General features: G+C 34.2%; 2 protein-coding genes across 18 annotated transcripts in view; both read left to right on the forward strand.

Moving 5' to 3' along the window:
* Nckx30C overlaps positions 1-9788 on the forward strand; it is a 63168-nt gene extending 53380 nt beyond the window's left edge. For 6 of the 17 annotated variants that reach the window (XM_064697606.1, XM_064697604.1, XM_064697611.1 and 3 more), the window contains 5 exons: positions 3640-3833; positions 6139-6213; positions 8166-8423; positions 8992-9128; positions 9230-9788. In XM_064697606.1, the coding sequence (XP_064553676.1) occupies positions 3640-3833; positions 6139-6213; positions 8166-8423; positions 8992-9128; positions 9230-9470 (905 nt within the window). In that variant the 3' untranslated portion in view covers positions 9471-9788. Of the gene's footprint in view, positions 1-3639; positions 3834-6138; positions 6214-8165; positions 8424-8991; positions 9129-9229 lie in introns of those variants that run through there. The other 11 variants (XM_064697607.1, XM_064697613.1, XM_064697615.1 and 8 more) reach the window with 8 other exon arrangements.
* A 7467-nt stretch (positions 9789-17255) lies between these two features.
* LOC135438849 (pescadillo homolog) lies at positions 17256-19733 on the forward strand. Its single transcript, XM_064697368.1, has 5 exons — positions 17256-17422; positions 17564-17797; positions 17862-18960; positions 19023-19285; positions 19348-19733. The coding sequence occupies exons 1-5, from the start codon at positions 17405-17407 to the stop codon at positions 19642-19644; spliced, it is 1911 nt and encodes a 636-aa protein (XP_064553438.1). The 5' UTR covers positions 17256-17404; the 3' UTR covers positions 19645-19733.
* Positions 19734-20966: the final 1233 nt, after the last annotated feature.

Below are 20966 nucleotides of genomic sequence, written 5' to 3' on the forward strand. Positions count from 1 at the left end.
AACTCAAACTAAAGCTGAAGCCAAAGCTTAAACTAAACCAAACAAGCCAGGGCCAGGCCGACATTGGGGCGTGTACCAAGGTTTACAGGTACAAAGTGCTCGAATTCTTTTTGTCATTTTTTATTCTCGCACAGATAGCGACAAAATTAATTGACAGTGAGATTATGATCTTGTGGGAAAAATTTTAAAATAGAAATCAATTTGAAACAAGGATCATTAAATCTTTGATCTAATTTCTTTAACACAGGGCATTCTTTGTAGTTATCTCTACATTACCTATATCTGCGGGTTTATCTTGTCTCTAGCATTTCCAAATATTGCTTAGTTTATATTAAATTATTATTAGTTTTTCTTCTAAAGCTTCAATGCCAAATCTTTTCATTTGTGCTGCCTCATTAAAATGTAATTTGCTTTTCTATTTTTATTATTTCGAGCTTAGTCATTTCTTTATATAATTTTGCTTTGAAAAAAAAATAACAAAACAAAAACAAAAAAATGAAACCAAGTTACGAAAATATTTTATGTTGTTCAATGTCAGTTTGGAGTTACATTAATATACTATATACATATGCGTTATATATTAAACTATATTTATGAAATACTTAATAACTTGTATTCGATAGACATTCCTAGAATGTTGTGCGCAGTTTAGTGGCATTAACGAATGTAAGAATACACTCGTTTATATTTATGAGTGAATAGTTATTCGTATTTGTATCTGTATCTTTAAGATTGTTTTGGTTGCCAACGTTCCATTGCTTCGTATGAAGTGTTATGTTTGGTTTTATTTGTGCTTCTGTTTTTTCCACCGTCAAGTTTGACGCGTGACAATAACAAAATAATTTATATTGTACATATAACATTTATATCTATATATCTTACATATTTATAAACAATGTGTGCATTTTATGTTGTATGTGTTAATTGTAATTACTTAGCAACTAGTACAATTGGCTTTACAAAAATGCTGTTCGAAATTGGCCCGGGCCTAGTACGAGCTACAATCTATCAGATATTCAATTGTACTTAATAGCTACAAGTTATTAGCTAGGTGCCTGCATGTATCAAGTTGACTAGTCGAGCGGGTTGTGTTTTTAATTTTTTCTTTAGGTCTAAACGTTTATATTTACCTATCATTGGAATGTTCATTGTGCTGACAATGTTTACATATGTTTTCAAATGTGCTTTATACGTAATGTGGCTATATAAAAATACATATGACGGTTATACTACGGGAGATGCGTTGAAACAATGAAATTATAGTGAACTTTGTCAATATTTAATACATGTTTTTTTTAGTAACAGTCCCATTTAGTCAGCCCTATCGGCATTTCGGAAAGTCCCTCAAAAGCAGTTATCGTGTTAAAACAAAGATTGATCAATACTAAAACCAGTTGCGTGCATTTAATTACTTGATTTCTGTAATTGCAAATTTACCAATAACAACTACTTTAATTAAGACTTGTTCTTCAAAAATAAAGCAGAAAACTGTTTTCTAAAATATAAAAAAAAAACCTATAAAAAGCTATTGCTTCATGCACATAAGAATTATTCAAACAAGTCTCTTAAAAGACTTACAAATATTTTTGTACCCATTGAATACTTAAACGTCATTAAAAATAATTTCTATCCATGAGATAACGTACTTATCTTGTAATTGGAAAATATTATAAGCCTGGCAAATATTACCGCATTTCCAATAATAAATCTGAATACCACAAGTTTTACAACACTGAAAAAGTCGTTGTTTAAACCGCAATATTCTATCTACAGTTTTTTTCTAAATTCAAATTGTAAAAAGCTGCTTTTTTATTTTGCAATTAATAAATCTAAATCCTTGACTGCGTTTTACAGCACTAGAAGATTCATAGTGTTACATAACTGTACTGCAAAACTCTTTAGATCTAAATATACTTATTTAATAGAACACTAATATTAAGCTGGCCGGCTTGAGCTCAATGTTGGTTCATTTTCTGTAAATAATAACCAAACAAACAAGAATTTCGCAGGTAGTCTATGGCTTTTAAGCACCTCCTCGTTCGATCATCAGCAATCATTTTTGTCAACTGTAGATTGCAAACACCTTGTCCCATTTTCGAAGATTTTACTTGTTGAGAATTGCGAGATGAACCAAAGATCATTTTCTGTTCTGACGATAAATTAATTTAGTTTGCTATTGTGATGCACATCAAAAAAAAAATGTTTCAGCGCTATCCGAATGTATAATTCGCATCACATTTACGTAATGCTTTGTGCTTTATTCATCTGAAGAGCATGTGGTTAATGTTGCTCGTATAAACAGCGGCATATATAATACTCGTGTGTAAGAAATTGCATAACAAGCAAACTATACATATATATTAGATCTTGCTAAGTCTTATTTATAATAGTATATATTTAATTGTAAGTTAGGCTTAAATCTAAGTTTATCTCTATTCTTTCGATATGAACACATATGTATATGTGTATACAAAATGCTAGTGCCATATGCCATAATATGGGGTCCACAAAAAGCAGCTCTTTAGCAGCAGCAGTCGGTTTACAAGCCCCATTATGTATCACTTCATGCCACATTGACAACAAAAACAAAAAAACTACAAATGAAAAATAATAAATAATACAAACCCGTCCGTATTCCCAAGCCAACATTAATTCGCATTCAATCCAAAGCCTCAAAATTTTCAAAAACAAAAAAACAAATCAACATTTAATAACAAACTATTCAAAACAGTTCCCAATTCCTAGTGCAAAACACAAGATCGCTGTCACACTCAAAAAAAAAAAAAAAAACAAAGAAAAAAAAACATTTAAAAAAATATAAAAACAATTTTAAAAAGTTAGACCAAAAATCCATGAGACTCTGACACGGTAAATATCAGTAGTGTATTCGTTTAGTAATTATATCTAGCATAATTAGTCTTAGCTGTAGTTTCGTATGCCCCCAGCCCAATTAACCACCCCCACCCCGCCCCCTCTCTAACAACCACTCTCAATACACTCATGTGCGCAACTCCGCCCTCAACTATGCTTCGATTTCAATGCTGTTTTATGTGTGTCTGTGCCTACACTGTCCTACTAGCTTTCTAAACTCTACGCTCTCTAGTCTATACCTCAACTTTAGTTTAGTTTCTAACCTACTAGCTATTACTTTACTACTACTATTACATACTATAATAATCAACCTCCAAAATGCTATTTCGCAACTGACATCAACATTTTGTATAAAATATTTTCAATATACTCTAACCCAAAAAAAAGGGCATTTAGCTGCTTGTAAATTAACTCAAAACCAATGAAAAATATTTTTAAAAACAATATATGAAAAATATATTTAACTGGGTTAATTCGTTTTATTCTAATTTTTAATCGATGCAATTTTATTCTTTCTTTCTTCTTCTTTTATTCGTTTAATTTTTGAAAAAAATAATAAACACTTGGATTTTGCGTTCAAAACTCAATTTGTTGTGTGCAAACAAAAACAAAATACTACAAAAACACCGCCTACTACTCTACTCTACTCTTCTACTGCTACCACAACAACAACACACAAACATACTCTACACTCTACTCTGTGTATGCATTTTTTTATCGAAACACCTCCCTCAAAAAAAAACCCAACACACAATTACAATGACAAAGATGATGTTCCAGGCAAAGTGGACGAGAAGGCAACCCAGCTGCATGCCATTGCCTCGCTTAAAGTACTGCTGGATGCCACCAAGCCGCAACGAGGTGGCGCCACCACCTCAGCGGCCAATCATGTCAAGATTAATCTCAAGGAGACAACATTGGCCGATCGACCCAATGGAAATATCGATACCACGCTCGATTCGGTAAGTTGTAACGTTGTGATATTATTGCTTTATACTACATCTATATATACATGATAATTCAATTTGATAATACAAATGTGCTAATGAAATAATGCTCATGATTTCTAGGCATGATTTATATTAATTTCTTTTTAATGGATTTCTTTATCATATTTATTTTTGATATGGTTTCAATTTGTTAGAAAATTAATTGAACTATGTCACACATAATGCGCTGCATTCGTCATACAAAATATCGCAGATGAATATCTTAAATTTTGATCATCGTTTAATTTGAATATCGTAAAAGTTGAATATCGTTAGGTCGAATATCGTATGTTGAAAAAAACGGCAGCTGTAAAATGTAGTATGTGGCGCTACTCAAACGCGTATTTAATTACAATATTTACAGTGTTAGGTCAAGCTATTCCACAGAATTGCGTATATACCGTAATATGTTGTGTTTTTAATTGACGTAATTACATATTTTATTTAAAAATCTTCTGATCTGTTTATTTTCTAACCCAGAGTTTAGAGTACCAAGTTCAAGCGCGTTACAACATTTTTTTAGATCATTTACAAGAAATTTCTTTAACTGTTGGCACGTTTTCTCTACATTGCTAATTGATTGATAGATTGGTAAAATAATTGATGCGTTTGGACTGAACCTAAACTACTCGTAAAACCAAAATTTTAAACACGTATGTTTTTTAATGTAAGCCCAGGCATTCGTTTTATGTGTATTTCTTATGTGTTTCCCTCATTTTCTTTGCTCTCTATGAAGCTCAACTCTTAAATGTGTAGACAGCCCCTTAAAAAAATAAAACAAAATCAACATATGCGGTCTCTGTGTATTTATGCAACGTTTCTGTGTGACTTATAAATTAAAATCTTTCCGTTTTACTTTCAACTTAATTATATCAATTTTCCATACAACTTTCCCACCTACAACTCATCTCAGCCCGTCAGCTATTCACCAACCTTTTGTTGTGTATGTTTACTTATAACCTTAACTGTAATACTCTATCGCCCATGTCCACCATTCCATTCATCTCTCTCTCTCTTTCTATCTCTATCTGTCCATCTCTCTCTCTCTATCTCTGTGTGTGCGTGTGTTCTGTGTCTTGCCTAACCCTCAACCAAACACTCTATAAAACTAATAAAGAGCTAATACGGAATTGTCAAATTTTAACCAATTTTACGATTATCGTTTCTGCAGACACCATTTGGAACCAATCATTTGCTTTGTATCTTGAATTTTGAAACGTACTGCCTAGTGTTAAACGAATGATGGCAACTCGCATTTAATAATAATAGCCAAAAACCAAATTAGACAAAACCAAACACCATGTTTAATATTCACAATATTATGTCATATTTTTGTTATATCGAACATGAATTTTCATTCATATTTTCATACATATGTTGTGCTGCTGTCGCTGCTGCTGTTCGATGAAGTCATTTCAATAATCAGTTATTCAGGCATTCCCAGGCACTCATTGCAATTTTTAGCTGCCACGCGCCGTGCCAGAAACTTGCTACGCTATGCAATTGCCAATCTCACACACCCATCGTATCCACACCCACAACACAATCATCTAACTGTGTGTGTGTGTGTGCTTGTAACAAATATCGTTAATTTTTATTGTTGACATTTTGTTATTAAAGATGAATTTTAATGCATAGGCGCTAGCACTGGGCCAAGCAGCTGCTCATATTAATATATAATTATTTTTTAATTTATTTTTGATTTGTGCATTAAGATGACAAAGCAAACAAACAAAATTCAAAGACAATCCAAAAACAATTCAATCTCTATACAATATATGTTTCATTTGAATGCGACTCTCAATCGACATTGAAACCTGAACCCACTTCCGAGTTGGGCCTGAGTCACGAAATTAAAAACTAAATTTTGAAAAAAACACAACAAAATTTCAAGAAAAAAAAATAAATAAATTCCACTTATGCTCTCCACAGTCCCACACTCAAAAAAAAATGTAATTGTGTTCGATTCCCGTTCAATATGTGTTTGTTATGTAATAACCCAGAACAAGAAAACTCCCTTAACACAACTTTCCATTACTGTCTCTCTCTCTCTATCTAACTTATCTATCTCCCAGTCTGTCTATCTGTCTCTAAACAGTGTTTGGTTTATTAATCAAGTATTATTTCCATAGCTGAAACTAAAAACTTAAGCAAAAAGGCAAAAATTCACTAATATTCTCAACCAAAAATATTTAATTTTCTTAAAAAAATATTTAAAATTAAAAATAAAGAATGATTTAAATGAATTCTAAACTTAAATTCAATTCTATATCAAAAGCCATCGTTAAGTGGTCGACGTCCTAGCTGGATTGAGCAGAGGGTCAAAATTCAGACACGCAAATTTAGCATCAAAGTTAGTTTCATAAACAATTTATTTATTGCTCTCTCTTTCTATCTCTCTATCTCTGTCTTCTCTATATATTGCATACAAATTTTTATTATTATAATTTTTTATTACAAATATCGTAAGAATTATAAATATATATATCTTTGCATTGTGTAGAAAGCGACGTCAGCGACAAACAGAGACGAGTCTGACGTTGTTGTAAAGCGCAAGCGTATTGATTTGAACTCTCCTGCGCAGTGGAATGCGAGGGCAATAGCAAGTGGCAAATGGCAGTGGATCAAATAGGTTCTCGCACCCAACTGTCTAGAAGATGAGGCAATCGGCATTATCAATTTGCATATAATCGATTTGAATATTTTAATTGCTTATGTCCGTGACTATAATTCGATGGAAGACAGGTATATCGTAAATATGGGTGGGGCCTTAGATAATGCGTTAAACCTAAATATTGTTGAGTAAATATTGAAAAATTTGTGGGGTAATTACTGTCCGCACTGGGCTTACAGCGAATAACACGATATCGAATATCGTAATTATAATATATCCAGTGTTGTTAATGCAATATGTGAAAACGCTGCAAGAAATAAATAGCATAGTTCGAATATCGTAAATCTAATTTAAATGTGACCACAAGGCTAAAAGTTTAACTGAGCTTAAAGCAGAGCAACTCAGCTAAAAAATCGGGTGTGAATATTGTTACTTAATATATAGAGAATATCTTAATTTCACAATTACTATATATGGATTCTACTCGTAGGCTGCAATATGGAAAAACAGCTGGCACGCGTAGAGCCACCCGTGTAGCACATGTCTTTGAGCCTACTCATAGAACAGACCATGATTATCCCCACTCTTCGATTTTATACTAATTATGACTCATTTGGGTAAAACTGAACAATACGTAATTTAATATTCGATACATTTCGAATGACGTCATGGCGTAACTTGTCATCAACCACAGTGCAACCATTGCCCAGGAGCGTAAAACAATTACCACAGACGCAACTAGCTTAGAATATATATCAACGAATTTTATACTTATTTAATTTGCTTTATTGCAAATGTTAAGAGTATTTTCACTCACATTGCTTTAGTGCCGCTTATAAAAAAATCGTAGCTTTACACACTCTTAACTCTAGCTAACTAGTAATTTTTCGAATCATCATATGTATAACTATATTTAACATATTTTACTTTCTATTTTCGTTACACTTTGATCGACTTTAGTTCGGGCTGTGCCCATGCGCATCCATTGAGAGTGTGTGTGTGTGTGTGTGTGTAGCCTGTCAATGTATGTATGCTTGCACTAGCCAAAACAAAAACAAATACTATGAGCATGCCTAATAAGAACTAAGATGCTGAAATCTGTGCACGTTACAAAACTCGTATAGCACCTACTAAAAATTGTACTCGTTAACTAGAAAGTAAGTGCATAACTGTTTGTGTTTGTACTTAAACAAAACACACAAAAAAATACACTTTATTTAGACTCTGGCAACACTTAACTTGTACTAATTTTTATACGCACCATTTTACCTAATGACGTACTTACCTAGAGTCCTTATGGCTATGCAAAGCTCTAAACGCCTGTCTGTGAGTGCGTCTCCACAAATCGAAATCTGTTGTCAAAATCAAGCTCAAAACTCTTGATCTGATAAAAACAAAACATACCTCGTATTATCAACAGTCTCATATGTATACATATAGCCAAATGACATATATCATACAATATTTTCATGTCAGACTCACATAAATATATATTTTATATACTAACAAATTACATACGATATATATATTATTCTATTATACATAATCTTATTTGAAGTCAACATTTATTGTACAAAAAAACAAAAAAAGAAAAGAAAGAAGAAAACAAATCAATAAAAGCACCGCACAAGCTTCAACTTTAACATTTTATAATATATATATTCATATCCATATTATATACAAAATGAAAGGCGCCTGAAATAATCGAGGACGATCCGGAGCCCCTGAGCATGGCCTGGCCGGATACGGCTCGCAAGCGGCTCACCTACGTCCTGGTCGCCCCACTTCTGGTGCCCATGTGGCTAACGTTGCCCGATACGCGCACTCCGCGCGGCAAACGTTTCTTTCCGGTCACCTTTATAGGCTCCATCGTGTGGATAGCCGCCTTTTCCTACCTCATGGTTTGGTGGGCCAATGTCATTGGTGACACAGCGCGCATACCCCCAGAGGTAGGTTCAGCTTAATTGAGAATTTAAGAATTTATAATATGGACATTTTAATGCATTGTATCAAAGATAAGTGTCAATATATGTGTGCGGGCTCTCTTAAGTTATATCGAATTGTTTTATAAAAGTCTAAAAACTAAAGACTAAGACTAACTTAGATTTACTTGTACGAATATAAATATATAATTAATTATATAGATCGCATATGAATAGCAATAGAACAGAAAATTATAGATCGATTTTAAGACCACATATTATTTACAAGCTTTCGAATTTTTCAAATATTATTGTGCTGATGTGCGTATATATTTAAAGTATATATACTCTAATCATTCTAGATATAAATCTATTCAGACTCTTTTTAAGCCCAGGCTGGTGTGTAGGTGTAGAAATGTGATATTTATTGTGGGTCCTGCCTTATAAAAAATGTCTTATAATAATACGATAAAAAATACGTTTTCAGTTAATTTCTGCTTAAATTATTAAACAATTTCAAACTGATTTTTAAATACTTTTACGTTCAATTTGGCCCTATTTTTACTGAAAAGATTATTTTTAATTTCGTCTAAAGGTTATGGGCCTTACATTCCTGGCGGCAGGTACATCTATACCCGATTTGATAACGTCGGTGATTGTGGCGCGCAAAGGTTTTGGCGATATGGCTGTGTCCAGTTCGGTGGGCAGCAACATCTTCGATGTGACTGTGGGGTAAGTGAAAGAACCATTTAATATATATATAGAAATATATATAGTTTTGAGATTGAGGCTAGAGACTAATCTTGACTTATATCTGATGTTTGGATATTTAGCTTGCCGATACCCTGGCTGATCTATGGGATTATCTACGATGCGCCCGTTGAAGTGAACTCGGTGGGCATGGTCTGTTCCATAACCATATTGTTTATGATGCTCGTATTTGTGGTGCTATCAATTGCCTGCTTCCGTTGGCGCATGAACAAGGGGTTGGGCTTTACCATGTTTCTGTTGTACTTTGTCTTTGTTGCCGTTTCGCTGATGTTCGAATATGATTTGATCACTTGCCCCTTCTAAACACCACAGATGTGGGCAAAATTGCAGCAACAGAACACTGCAACAAAGACAAATGTGACACACACCTTCACACTCTCTCTCATAAACACATATACACTTACACACACGTACATGCGCAAACCAATTAGCTAAATTTATATACAAAACAAATTAATGAATTAAATTAACAAATTGACTAAGCTAATCGAATTGTTAAAAACATGCATAAATCACGACACACACGAAGAAGCAAACTTAAAAACTAAACAAAAACGAATACGAATGCGATGAGCAAAACAAAAAGCAAAAACAACAAAAGTAAACTTTAATAAAATAAAACGAGTTAGTTAGTGCTATGTGCAGCGTTTTTCCTTTTTCAACAAAAGAGACATTTACTTTAAATGTTTAGCCGCAGCTTTTTAAGCAGTTATTAAAAAAAAGAGAGCCAACAACCTATAAAACGACACTCACACACACAGACACACACACACAAAACTCTTTAGCTTTATCTATCTATCTATCCTTCTCTCTACTTGAACTATGAACCTTAACAAACTTATCCATAATTGATTACCTACTTATTAGAAAGAAAAAAACCAAAAATAATGGCTTCCCAATCAATTACTTTACTTAAGCGTTTGGGTTTTTTAATTACTACTAATTACGATTATATAAAATCTTAGTCCTAACTTGGCACAAGCACCTTCTGTACGTTACGAAACAAGACAGCTATTATGTTGAGCATATTTCTTATAACTCTGCAAGTGTTGGGCAGCATCTTTCAAACTTTGAGACGATTTCCTTTACTGCTTGAGAAGTGTAAGCAAATATTGGCCTCCATTTTTAGATCACAAAATGTGCCAAAATTCTAACATGGCATGGATTCGCCAAGTGACTCTTTAACTGTTTGAGAATTCTAAGCGAAAATGGCTTTTAGATCCAACTTGTGTTGTAGTTGAAGACATTTTCAAGTATTTGCTTAGCCTGATAAGAACTATCTGAGAGTTAAATTAAAAACCTTTTTAGACCAGCAAGTGTTCTAAAATGTATAAAAAGTATGTTGAAAAATTTCAGAGCTTAACTCCTTTTAGCCTAGTTCCAACACTTGTCGCTCTCCAATATTTTTATTTGCCAGCTCTACTATAAATTGTTCTAGTAATTTTCCAAAATCTATAAAGAAAAAACAAAATGAAAACAAAAAGAAAGCTTTACGCCAGACAGAGCCTAAATCAGTCTAGTTTTACAAAACTTATGCTATATATAAAACTTATATACCACACGCACACTTGCATCGCATATATATACTTACTTATATATTGACCTATATTAATTAAGTGATAATTTGCGTACTTATTAAACAAACAAAATGATAAGCTATAACTATACTCAAAAAAAAAAAAACAAAAATAAAACAAAATAAAAACTCTTAATATATGAATAATACTAGGAATACTTTGAAAAGAAAACAAACACAAATAATAAAACATTTTGCTAAGCATTTGTCATACATAATTTTAAAACATGACGCTCGATCGAAAATTTACGACTAGTCATTATTGTTATATTATGATTATTATTATGATTACCATTATGATTCAAACTTATGATTCTTGATGGCGTGTCAAAGGTGCAGTTATTTCAATTTAAACAATATTTATTGATAGACTACACACAACATCAAAAAAAACAATTCGAAAAAAAAACAATGATATTTATTATTTCATATACTTTTTTCCTAATCAATCCCCTGTGTATATATATATACAAATATGAGCATATACACATATTTATATATATACGACATGTAAAAGAAAAAAAAAACAATATTTAAGCAAAGAAAAAACTTGCTCTCTTTATTTAGAACGTACGTAACATTTTTCTTAACTAAACCTAAAATCTTAAACCTTAAACCTTAAATCGTAAACTCAAAAAAGTGGCCGCAAGCAAAAAGAAGCAAAAAAGTATAAAAAACAAACTTAACGTAAAAACGCATTACATATACACATACTTATATATACATATATATATATATATTTTATATTAAAGAAATAATAAAAACATAAAGTATATATAAATATATATATGCAACTGTAACTTAAGTAGGCAATATATCCAAAGATATCCCAAAATGTTTGCATATGGCTCGCAAATTAAAGTTGAGGAAACCAAAAAAACTATTAAAAAAAGGAAAAGCAAAACAAAAAATACTATAAAAACACACACATGAAACAAACACAAAAACAAAAACAACAAAAAAACACAGAACAGAAAGCAATAATTTTTACAACAAGGCGAAGGCGAATAAATTTAAATGAGAACTAGTGGCAGTGACATAACCTTATATATATATATATATATATACATTAATATATATATACTACTACATATAATACCACGGAATTAAGAGAAAAAAAAGAAGTTTTTTAAAGCACGGCCAAGAAACATAATAACAACAACAACAAACATTGCAAAAGAGACGACCGGAGTTTAGCCCCAGCTGTTGTATAGACTAGTCGAAGCCATCAGATATACTTATATATATATATACATACATACCTAAAACGAAAATAATATATATATATGTACCTAGAAAGGTAAAGAAGTGTGTATGCTCTTACACCCCATGGGTGGTGCAGTGCACATATAAATGCACATATACATTCTTATTATATGGACATACATACATACGAGATTATAATTACAATGCAAAAAATTAACAGAGAACACCAAAATACCATAAAAAAAAAACAATAATAAAAATAAAACTTTTACATTGTATTAATACAACGAGGCATACATTAAGTACGTCACGCTAACTACCGTGCTTAGCCAAATGCTCGACAAACCACAGCTACAACATGGCACCAGAAACCACCACGCACCACCATCAAGACTCGACATTTTATCGTATATGGTCGAAAAGCCAAGGAACTTGAAAGGTGCGACATTGAGAGCGACATAATTGCAGTTATATTTACTTGATTTCTCTTCAAAACGAATCTAACTATCTACTAAATAGCTCAGTTTTCGAGCCCTAGCAATACTGTTTAATTAAAGTAATCTACTTGGTTTCGAAATTAACACCTTAAGCTTTTATCTAACTATTTCTTATACCAAGGCCAACGACCTCAAAGCTCGAGCTAAGCCCCTCCTAACTAAAATCTCGAAATGCTTGCTACTTTTAATTCTTTTCCTGTCTTTTCAATAAAAAGGATTTGTTATAGAAAGTAAAAATGATATATCATGAAATCTGATAATGATAATTTGATTGTTTTCTATAGTCGTCATATAACTCTAACTAAAGTCGTTGACCACTTCAGAGGTAAATCACTGCGTAACATCAAGTCTAGAAAGACTTTTTAGAGTAGGCCAAGCAAAAACTATAACAATCCTTAAACCGATATTCAGTTGGTAACCAATTTATATAGAAAACTTGAGGAAAAGGGATTTCTGGAACTTATTAAACTGAGTTGCAGTCTTCTTATAAATCTTCCAAAAAACCTTTCTATTTTTTCTCGAATACTTTTAATCTTGTACTGTTTAATTACATGCCGCAAAAGTTCGTGTGCATCTATAACCGACCATATATGTATAAAGTATATCTCATAAATAGACTCTCTCAACATTCTCAACTCGGACGCTCACTCTCACGTAAAGATCAATGGGCTCGGAAACGTAAAGCAATCGGAAAAACCAAGGACAATTGAATTGCTTTCAAAAAGAGATAACTTCCAGTACTTAAAAAGCAAATCGAAAAACAATTAACATAAACTTTTATACATGCTGTATATGGTTAAAACTAAACAATAATCTTCCAAATTAAATTTAAAACCAAAAACCAAAGGCATACGAGTACATACTTATATAAACATATATAAACACATATATATTATACGATATATATAAACATATATATGAATACTAAAAACAACCAAACTTACTTATTTAGTACATAACATCCAGCACATACTCATACACACACACACACACAAACACACTCATTTACACTCACTTAAAACATATCGCGCCCACTTTTCTCTATAATGTACTACGAACGAGTACAAAAACTTATGTAGAACTAACTATAGTAAAGAGTATTTCAACCAAAAAAAAAAAACTCAAAAAATACTAACCTAACAAAATTTATGAAAAATTGTTAATCAACGAGCATTTCCTATGGAATATTCGTATACTACTATTTACTTTCAAAGCACTTTCTCTCTAAAAACCGATTACCCAAATCATAGAGTGCAGTACAAATGTCAGCGTCTGTTAACATTTACAAAAGACAACAAACAATCAAATCAAAATAATTAACACACACCCAGACATTTGCATAAAATAATCAAGATCGGAATCAGCGTAGTTAGCATCAATTGTTCAATCATATTCAGAACTCAAACTCCTTTCAATTCCTAGATCCTAACTCAAAAAAAAAAACGCACACCAACACGCACTTGTCAAGTGGGAGTCGTTAAAGTCTCGCTTTAAAGCAACTTATATAAGATTATATATATATATATATACAAGAAATATATATATAAATGAGAAATTGTTATGGTTATAGATTTTTAACAAGTTGAATAATTGCGTAACAAGAAAAACAAAAAAAATGTCAAACCAAAAAAAAAATTGTTGAAAAATTAGTAAAAATGTTCATAACATACAAATGAAGCGTAACGGAGCAAGAAATAATAATAATAAAAGAAAAATTAATTGATTAATGATTAATAAAAATACAGTATATACTTTATGAAATATTTAACATACAAATAAATAAAAAAATCATTGTTTGAAATTAAAGTGAAAAAAGAAAACTGAAAAACCAAAAAAAAAAAAAACAAAATTAACACGCGTACAATTCTTGTGTCTGCTAATTTTATCCTTGACCAAATTTTATTTGAGTTACAGCTTAAGTCGCCGTAAGTATAACCCAAAATTTTCATTTTTACTAAACAATTGGCATTCGAAAATTCCATAGAAATTCTAAAATATGAAATTAGCAAACACAGCACCGACAAACAAAACCTGGGCGCTACATAACTCGAACTCGCGTGTACAGTTGTGTTAGGAGTTAGCTAACTATTAAATCACCTACTAACAATAGCAAATACATAACGTGAGAGCACATATTCATTAATATCAGCTTTAAATACGAAATATAAATATAATAATTATAACAAATATATTGATTTTTATAAGTATATTATATTATTATGTATGTACCCACAGATAATATGTGTAACTTTCTCTCCTTCCTTTTTTTTAATACATAACGCCGTGTATACAAAACTTATATTCGAATATATACCATTATTTATATATAGTGTGTGCATATACGAGTACATCAATTAAACGTTTCAAGTTGCGTCCGTTGTATAATACAAGCAAAAAAAAAAAAAAAGCAAACAAACAAAAACAAGAAACAATAAAACGCAGCGACCATAAGATTTCCAGCTGTCAGCTTTCGTCTGAATTGATCAACGATAATCGATTAACGATCGCAAAGCTGTCAGTCGTCGCTTGCATGCGCTCGAACTTTACTTTGAATTAGAGATGGGCACAATTTGTCATCAAATGACACGAGCAGAAAACACGAAAGCACGACGCGCACGTCTTTTCAAATACACTTTGAAATATATTTGAACAAAAATCACTCTTTTTCGAACTGTGTGACCAAAAGAGATCAAATTTAGTTATCGAAATCGATAAATTTTCGTGTTGCTTAAATCGTGTTGATCATTCGTGCGCGTGTCTCAAAGAAAAAAACACCACGATATGTGCCCAACTCTGTTTTTTAAGCAGCAAAAAATAAAACAACGATAATTATAAATATTAAGAAGCATAAAATGAAATAACGTCAAAGAGAATCCAGCAAAAAGTAATAGTTAACATATTGGTAGACTAATTTAAAGTTTTTTATAGCGTTTTCAAATTTGTAAGTATATAACAACAACAAGAAGAACAACAACCGTGCGTTTATTATTTTTAATAGGCAATGCAATTATCGATCATAGATAATTCCTATCGATTTGGTACCGTTGGCAAAGTAAAAAGTAACCGTCGTGTGTGTAATACAGAAAATTCCTTACCCACCAGTGATTTTTGTGTTGTTGAGTTTAATTGTTGTACGATGTTTACTTTACATTTTTTACATATGTACGCATAGAACGTAGTCATTAATATGTATGTATGTGGTTTATTTTTTGTAACAAGAAACGTTGAGCATGTAATTAGTACATATGCGTAAATGTTAATTTGAATAGTCAACAAAATGAGTATTATAATACCAAAAAAGAGAATTAATTTTAATAACTGATACGCTTTTAGCACATAAGATTGTACAAATAATTTATATAAATACATACATACATACATACATACATACACATAATATCAAGAACAATTATAAACGCTAAAATGTTTGTAAATTGAAACAATATAGAAACGAATCTTGCAGTAAACGTATAGTTTAGTTTCTGTTTTTACCATATGTTATTTCGTATGCCCTTTTGTTGTTATATTTGTACATTGTAAGCCTTACAAGACAGGATGGAGAACAATCGATCCTGTTAACGAGTCAAACGAAAGTGATGATGCCATTGGATTGAAAAAAAAAATAAGAAGTGAAAACCGGGAATCCCTGAACTTGCTGAACAATTGAATTCGGCTTTACTTTACAACAGTTGCAAAAAATACAGCGATGCTATAATACAGAATGTTATTTACTTTATAGAAGTACATATATACATACATATATATTTAATGGAAATATTTAGATTTTATACAAAACACAATCACTAATTCTCCCCTCCTAAAAACCCATCCCCGCCCAACCCAGACATCAAATTAGAATTCATCATTGAAATAAAAAAAATAAAAATCACGACAACCGCATGGACTAGAAGCAAATCAAATAAATAGTCAATTTCGATGATATATATATATATATATGTACTGGCTGGCACACAAAATACGAGTAATACAAATATGACAAATACACAAGTTGATAAAAGATATTAAAGCATTTTGAAAAGAAGAGGGGTGCAAACGGAACGACACTTATGTAAATCAAAACGAAGCTAATAAACATAGATACAATGTTAACTAGTTATTTAGGTGAAATATACAACAAATCACACTCAGATACATTTAAATCGTAACGCTTACAAAAACACTCACACACAACACACACACACACATACACACAGTTGAAAGCGTCAATAACGAGCAAAGTGAAATACCGTTACATAGCCGAGTTGTAGCAGAGCCGCAGCAAAGGAATAAACGAATAAAATGGCCGTTTAATAAAAAACTTTTGTTATTAACAAAACAAATAAAATTGTTAAGCAAAATTGCAGTCAGCATATTGCAAACAAACAAAAAAGCAAAAAAAAAATGAATATATAAAGTTAATGTTCAAACAAACTAATATATAACGAATATTATATAATACAACAAACTTAGACTGTATGTTATTTTCTCAATACAATACCTACCTATAAAAACAATAAAAACAGATTCAATAAAATGAGTTATCCAAAAGGCACAGCACACTGTTTGAATCTAGCGCGCAAGGGGAACTCTCTGCCAGATGTGGCAGCAGTGGTAGTCAGTGCTGCCCATGCCATATAAGCGCTCACGGCAAGCGACAAGACTCTGATGTTTAAATTTGGCGCCCAACTGACTTAACAGCGACAATGTGGCAACACTATTCTTCAGTGCTACCTATGCATGTACGTGCTCTCAGCGAATGGCAAGTATTCTACCGATTTCAATATTTTGTCATATTGTGTGTACGGCCACACTGTCCCTTCCCACGCGACCAATAACACAAAAACGTGTGTTTTGGTACGTCGCGTGTTTTTAAATAAAATAAAACAATTTTAACGCGAACCAGCTGTAAAATACAGTTGATTTAGGCTAATTAATAGCCCCCCTATAAGAATTTCATAATGAGACGTCCCAAGAAGGTGAGTTGTACGTAAAATACTAACACGCAATTTAATGCGAAGATGTGAGGTTATTTTTCATACACTAACCAAATGAACGGTATATTGAATTTCTAAGCATATTTGCTGTGTCCTTTTAACTCTGCATAATTTTCTTTGCAGTACGAGTCAGGCGAGGCCACACAGTATATAAGTCGGCGTGCCGCACTGCGCAAGTTGCAGCTATCCTTGAATGATTTTCGCCGCTTGTGCATATTAAAGGGTGTTTACCCGCGCGAGCCGAAGCACAGAAGACGTGCTCAGAAAGGCTCCTCGGATATTAAGATCCTGTACCATGCGAAGGACATACGGTTTTTGCTGCACGAGCCCATTGTGTGGACGCTGCGTGACTATAAGGTATTTGGACAACTGAATAATAATGCTTGCATACTGTAATAATATGTCTCCTATTGCTTTGCAGATCTTTGCCAAGAAATCGGGTCGCGATCGCGCCATCAAGGATTTTCGCAATCTGAAGCGCCGCCTGGCGATGTTCCCAGAGATCAAGCTCGATCACATAGTAAAGGAACGTTATCCCACATTCATTGATGCGCTCAAGGATTTGGACGATTGCCTCACGCTACTCTTTCTGTTCAGCACATTTCCATCGTTGCATTTGATACCGCGCGAGCAGTCGAATCTTTGCCGCCGCTTGACCATCGAGTTTCTGCACTATGTGATTGCCTCCAAGTCTCTGCGCAAGGTTTTTATTTCCATCAAAGGCTACTATTTCCAAGCAGAGATCAAGGGTCAGAAGGTCACCTGGATAGTGCCACATTATTATCCCTTCAAGCCACAGTCGCGTCACGAGGTGGACTTCAAAGTCATGTCCATTTTCGTCGAGTTCTACACCATCATGTTGGGCTTCACGAATTTCCGTTTGTATCATAGCCTTAACCTGGCCTATCCACCACAGTTTCCCAGCAACATGCTGCAGGACAACGCGGACACGTTGAAAGACGAGTCCAGCTTCGTGTCGGATCGCATTACGGCGCTTAACTTTGAGCTGTTGCGCACAGATAAAGTGCAGGAGGATGAGGAGGAGCCCGATATCGATATGGAGCTGCTGGAACAGGATGGTGACTCCAAACGCATCATCAAAATGAAACAGGAAGCACAGGAAGTAACGCGGCTGCGCTCCCTGTTCAAAGGCTTGAAGTTCTTTATCAATCGCGAGGTGCCACGCGAGCCGTTGGTCATCATCATACGCTCCTTTGGCGGCAAAGTATCCTGGGATTCGTCTGTATTTTCGGGTGCCACGTACGATGAGAGCGATGAAACCATAACACATCAGATTGTGGACAGACCCAGCCTAAGCACACAGTACATATCCAGGGACTACATACAGCCCCAGTGGATCTTCGATTGTGTCAATCAGCGCCAGCTGCTGCCCACCAACAAGTACTTCCTAGGCGAGCAGTTGCCGCCTCACCTGTCGCCATTTGTCGATGCCAAACGCGACACTTACATACCGCCAGAGGAGAAGGCTCTACATGATCCCTCCCTGATCGAAACACATGGTAAGAGATTAGATTATTAACAGCCCACATGCCAATATGCTAATCTCAGCCATTTTCCACAGCTCAAAGCGATGAGGAATCAGAAGATGACGCTACAGCAGAACAGGAAGAGGATGATACCGTTGAACAGGAGCTGCTCGATGCGCAGCTGCAGCGCGCCTATCAACAGGAGACGGCCGAGTACAAAAAGTATGGGGGTGCCGATGGTGTCAATGAGGACGAGGAAGACTCCGACGAGGAGGATTTCGATGAGGAGGAGCAGGAAAGCGACGACGACGACGAGGAAGAGGAGCTCGATGAAAAGGCGCAGCGACTTTTAGAAGAGGTACGTCATTCACTGTTTTTTCTTAATACAAATTCTATTAAAGTTTTATCAATTGCTTGCAGAAACAAAAAATGTCTGTGCAATCGGGCAAAGTGCATAAAGTCAACAAGAGGCAGGTGCACAAGGCAGAGGTGGATGAACATCGTTTACAGGCACGCATGGTCAAACCGCGTCATCGCAATCTCTTCCGCAAGCTGATACGCGAGAAACAGACCAAGGAGAAGGAAGAGTGGTTGCTGCGCAAGAAGCGCCGCACAATCGAGACCGATGCTAAGGAGGCCAAAAAGTTGGCCAAGCGGGAGGCGCGTAAAGCGGCCGCTGCCGCAGCTGCAGCTGCCGCCCACTTGGGCGCAAAGTAAACGGCTAGCTCGCGCTATTCCAGAACCTGTGTCTTGATCTTAGTCTTAGCTCATACCCAAAACCCAATAAAAATACGAAAATGTAATAACTCAGCGAGTCCTTGCACGATATCCGTAAGGATACAGTCGATAAACAGATATTATTTTCTAACAATGAAAATAAGCTTCTGTTTGACTGTATCCTTGCGAATCCTGACGAGTCCTGTTGCACGCAAATCGTAGAGACCAGGGGTATAAACTGCCCAAAGGACATTCACAGTCATTTCCGTTTCAAAAATAATAAGAATTTCGTATTTCTAACACATTACGTACACATCCTTAAATGCCAATAGGTGCAGATTGTCCTTACGATCCTAACGCACCAAGTCTTGAAAATCTGCACGGATATGGCCGAGTTATGGCTATATTTCTAAAAAGGACATGATCAGAAAATCGGCTATTACTTGGCTATTTAAAAGACTATCGGGATGTCCTTTGGCGAGCATACTGGGCTTGTCCTGCCAATTCAAAATACACAAAGAAAAGGACGAAAGTCCTCCAAAGATCCGAGATATAGGGACATTTCTTTTGTACATTATAATACCCATATTTCAGCCGAATCCTTGCGGATCCTGACAAGTCCTGCGCTAAACGATTCGTATGGACTAGAGCTATCAACTGGCCAAAGGACAATAAATTCGTCCTTGTAGTTTCCAAACTACCGCTAATTTTCTGAAAAGGATAATGTATTTTTAGCCATAACTCGGCAAAATCCTTAAGGATATCGGAAGGATATACCTTTTTTAACTCGTATGGTGGAGGACTACCGATTGGCATTCAAGGATTTCTAGGATTCGACAAAAAATTTCGCGACAATTTTGCTAGGGGTTTGGTCGCAAAATTGGCCAAAATCGAAAATATAGGGGCTAATTTTGCCATATTAAGGACTATTGGGATGTCCTTTGGCCAGCAGATACTCCTCACCCTCCCAGTCAAGAATCAGTCACAAAAAGGACGAAACTCCTTCAAACGGCAAAGTTTTAAGGACAAATTTTGCAACAGAAAATTGCGTATAACTCGGCCATATGCTTGTGTATCCTGACGAGTCCTGTGTCAAAAAAATTGTATTGACTAGAACTACCATCTGGCCAAAGGACATCAAGATCGTCCTTGTAGTTTCAGAAATATAGCCATTTTACTGTAATTGTGTGATTTCAGTCAATTTTCCTTGCGGCCCGCGACTGAAAAATTACCAAGTCCATGATTCTTAGATGACCCCATAATGTTTTGATGCAGATCGATGCGGTTGGTTCATACGATCCTAACGCACCAAGTCCTTTGAA

The sequence above is a fragment of the Drosophila montana genome, unplaced genomic scaffold, assembly GCF_035044405.1.
Source record: "Drosophila montana isolate Dmon_TW-CO22-7 unplaced genomic scaffold, ASM3504440v1 contig_402_1, whole genome shotgun sequence".
Classification (NCBI taxonomy): domain Eukaryota; kingdom Metazoa; phylum Arthropoda; class Insecta; order Diptera; family Drosophilidae; genus Drosophila; species Drosophila montana.